The sequence below is a fragment of the Onychomys torridus genome, unplaced genomic scaffold, assembly GCF_903995425.1.
Source record: "Onychomys torridus unplaced genomic scaffold, mOncTor1.1, whole genome shotgun sequence".
NCBI lineage: Eukaryota > Metazoa > Chordata > Mammalia > Rodentia > Cricetidae > Onychomys > Onychomys torridus.
In genome coordinates, this window is record NW_023413005.1 from 1 (window position 1) to 4,545 (window position 4,545).

The 4,545-nt window shown below is 41.2% G+C and overlaps 1 gene segment (V, D, J or C); it reads right to left on the bottom strand.

The window, feature by feature from the left end:
• Positions 1 to 302: 302 nt before the first annotated feature.
• Positions 303 to 890, bottom strand: LOC118576105. The segment is given in 2 exon segments: positions 303 to 742; positions 845 to 890. Coding segments are annotated over 2 exon segments (486 nt in total).
• Positions 891 to 4,545: the final 3,655 nt, after the last annotated feature.

Below are 4,545 nucleotides of genomic sequence, written 5' to 3' on the forward strand. Positions count from 1 at the left end.
CTAAACCTCTGTGCTATTATACTCAAAATTCTGACCAAACTCTGCTTGAAATGTGAAAAGACGCAGGAGTGTCCATGGGTTTCCTTACCATGTATTCCAGTGACCAAAGTGGGGCACATTATGTTCTCAAAGCTGTCAGTTGCCATTTTGTCATGAGATAGTATGTCTCAATTTTTTTATACAGTACAAGGAAAATATGTAATATTTTCAAGACATGGGATCACTTCAGAACATGTATGTAGAGAATTTCAGGGAAAATGTAAGAGAAAATACAGCCCAGACACCTGAGAGGAGTGCTTAACCTAAATTATCTTCATAAACTCCTGGATCAGAGAGGGCTGGTCTGTTTTCTGTGTGCCCTGAGCCCCCTGGTGGCCCAGAGCAGCCTCACAGTGAGGTTTATGTCTGGGTGTGCACTGAAGTCCCCTCACTGTGCCTGTAGTACAATAATAGGTGGCGGTGTCCTCAGATCTCACACTGCTCATTTGCAGGTACAGTGTGTTCTTGGCATTGTCTCTGGAGATGGTGAAGCGGTCCTTCAGGGATGGGGCATAGTTTTTGGTACCACTACCTGGATTAATTTCTCCAACCCACAACAGCCCCTTCCTTGGAGCCTGTCTGATCCAGGTCATCCAGTAGTCACTGAATGTGAATCCAGAGGCTGCACAGGAGAGTCTCACGGATCCCCCAGGCTGTATCTGGCCACCCCCAGACTCCATCAGCTTCACTTCACACTGGACACCTGCAAAACCAGATTATCCTTTTAGCATACAGCCATAAAGACTCATTGTGATCCCTGCTCATGTCCATTAACACACTCAGTATCTGTTTCTCCATAAATTACCTTTTAAAAGAGCAACAAGGAAAAGCCACATCAGCCCCAAATCCATGGTGTGCTCTGTGTTCAGTGCTGATCACTGAGTGGGGAGACCTGGGAATCCAGGGCTGATTGCTCTTGCCTGAGCTTCATTGTCAGTGCTGGGCTGGTTTTCAAGAGAAGAGAGAGACCTTATTTGCATGTCTTCTTGCTATATAACAAGTTTTGTAGCTGGTGCTGATGGATGGCATGTTCTATTTTCTAAATGTGTTGGGGGAGTCTGGTAATAATGACAATGGTAGGGGAAAATTTGTATATGATACTAAGTTATTTTTCTTGGCACACACTCTATTTCATTTAATACACACAAACAAAAGATGCATTTCTGGTTAATTTCAACTATTTCTTCATGTCCTGTTAGAAATGGTGGTAACATTGCTTTGTTAATGCTCTAGAACTCTTCTGTTTTACTATGTGCCCTTCACACTGATGCACTTAGCACTGCCTTAATCAGCTCCAGTGCTAAGTGTTACTGCTCAGGATTTTGGGAACTCCTTTTCATTTTGTTAATTAATTACCTTTTTTTTCATTTATTTTACAAACCAACCAGAGTGTCCCCTCCCTCCTCTCTTGCCTATCCCTCCCCAGCCTCCCTTCTACCATCATCCACTTCTCCATACAGAAAAGTGCTGGCTACTCATGGAAGTCAACCAGGACTTGCAAAACAAGTTGAGGCAGGGCTAAGCTCTCACTGCATCAAGGATGGGCAAGTAATCCCAGCATGGGGGATAACAGAAATTCCTTTCTGTGACAAGATCATGTGACAGCACTGAATTCTAGTGTTCATCTAGGAAACTTGAGAGGCCTGTACTGAATTTACCAGGTTGAGCTGAATCCCCAGGGGATTCTTGGCCCTGAAGAAGATTCAAATGTAGGGGAGGGGCTGGGGGGAAAGCAGGGGCAGAGCAGGACTGATATGTAAAATTAAAACAAAAATATAATTAAAAAATAAACATGAAAATATTTAAAAAGCAATTTAAAATGAAGCTAAAACAGCTTCCCAGTTGTCTCTAGTTGGTGGCTTCCTAGAGTGTGTGTTGACTATCAGTATGGCAGGAATGAGGCATCTGCAAGCAGCACATTAAGCTGCATGGTGGATTTAGCCTTTGCTAAAACACACACACACACACACACACATACACACACACAAACATGCACACAAGTGGTTTCTGGGCTACACACTGATTTGATAAATGCATAGAACCACACTTTCTAAGAGGTAATGGTGGCTCACAGAGCTGGTGGTAAATGTACCACTGCCATATTGGGAAGATGAGGTGGGCAGAGCCACCAGCCAAAGTTGCTACTTAAGCCCTATTAATGCTGCAGTTTAAAACAGTAGAATCACAATAAGACAGATTCAGATGAAACAAGACTTTAAATGCTTTGACCTGGAATGGCTAAGCACTACAGTTTCCAGTTCTTCAATACAGATGATAAAGGTGGGATTTGTATTTCAAATGTGTTTAATTGTATATACTACATTTTTGAACCAGAAATAATGATGAGAGAGCATGTTCATTGGTTGCACTTCTGTTTCCACACTGTGTTCATAAATCAAACAGAAGATAACTAATTGATGTATGAAATAATTATTTGTTCGTTAATGACTCTTAAAAACCAAATGTTTAACAAAAGTGATAGTGTGGAAATTCACTGTTAACATGTACTGTATCTTCTCATGATTATATTTGAACAAAAAACATGCATATGGTTACTGTATTGATAGTACATGTGTCCTCAGCACATGAGCATGTTGGTTTTCCTTTTTCTTTAGTTTAATTTATTTTTTAAAGTATTTCTCTCTTAACACTTTACAGATTTTCACTATGTATCTAACATTCTACTTTCATGTTCTTTCTGTCACTTAGCAGTAAAAACAGAAATGGTACAAAAACCAACAAAACATCCAATGCAGTCCATGATGTGTTGTCAAACTCCTGATTGTGTACCTTGCCTGCCTGTGACTGACATACCTGGTGTCTCTCCGCTATAGAAAACTGACTTTCTCCCAGTGCTGTCAATAGTGTATGGCTTCCTTGCTGAGAGTGAGACTTGTGCCCACTTCCCCTCCTCCATATGTGGATTTTGTCTGGCTTTAGTGTTTACAGTCTTGTTCATTGCTGCTGATAAGAGGAGCTTTCGGAAGCTCGGGAACTAAAGGAGAGGCATGGAGTTGGCATCTAATGACTCATTAACTTTTTTTTTTTGGTTTTTCGAGACAGTGTTCCTCTGTGTAGCATTGCACCTTTCCTGGAACTCACTTTATAGCCCAGGCTGGCCTCAAACTCACAGAGATCTGCCTAGGTCTTCCTCTCAAGTGCTGGGATTAAGGGCTTGAGCCACCACCACCTGCTGTGGATATCGCTCTGTGTAAATAAAGTTCTGATTGGCCAGTGGCCAGGCAGGAAGGATAATGTAGGCGGGACAAGGAAGAGGAAAAGGCGGGGAAGAGGAAGGCTGGGAGGAAACACCGCCAGCCGCCGCCATGAGAAGCAACATGTAAAGACACTGGTAAGCCATGAGCCATGTGGCAAAATATAGATTAACAGAAATGGGTTAATTTAAGATAAAAGAAGTAGATAACAAGCAGCCTGCCACGGCCATACAGTTTATAAACAATATAAGTTTCTATATGCTTTCTTGGTTGGGTCTGAGAGACTGTGGGACTGGCGGGTAAGAGAGATTTGTCCTAACAGGGCCAGGCAGGAAAACTCTAACTACAACCACCTGGCTCAATTAACTTTTTATCTAAGGAAGTAAAACTTAGTTTTCTGAGGATAGTGATCAGGACGAAACTTAACTCTCTGGGCCAGTAAAAAATGGAAACACACACACACACACACACACACACACACACACCACACATGCACAGATTGTACGACCATGCATACATGATCACCAGTACACAATGATAACAGAATTCACAAGAACCTTTGCTAAACTCCTGAATTATGCATGTGCAGTCATGCAGCTAGAGTGAGAGCAGAATTCTAACCACAGTGTCTATGAATTCATATGTACATGTTGTGTTCTAAAAACACGGTTTCCTTGATGTTGTCCACAAATTGCAGTTCTGGCAATCATTATACTCCCTCTTCATAGATCCATGAAGTGAAGGGAGAGGTGTCTGTGATGGATTCTGATGACAATGGAAAATTCTGTGTTTTTTATTTTTAGGTAAAGATATCTCACTTCTTATGATGATTTTTAAAAGTGATCTGTTTATACAAATTTCCATGATCAACAGAGATGAAAGTCATGGTGTTATAAACTGAATTAGCTAAAATCATAGCCGGGTTGCATTTGCACCTGAAGTTCACAGTCCTTAGGAAGATGGGGGAGATTTCATACATACTAGGGTTTATGATCTAATGATCTTGACCATATAGTCATCATGGTTTTCCCCTAAACCGCTGTGCTATTATACTCAAGAATTCTGACTAAAACATTGCCTGCAATGTGAAAAGACTCAGGAATGTCCATGGGTTTCCTTACTATGCTATTCTGGTATCCAAAGTGGGGCACTTTATGTTCTCAAAGCTGTCAGTTGGCATTATTATCATGGGATATTGTGTCTCAATTTTTTTTAAAATACGGAGAACATGTAATATTTTAAGGACATTGGATCCCTTCAGAACATGTACGTAGAGAGAATGTAAGGGAAA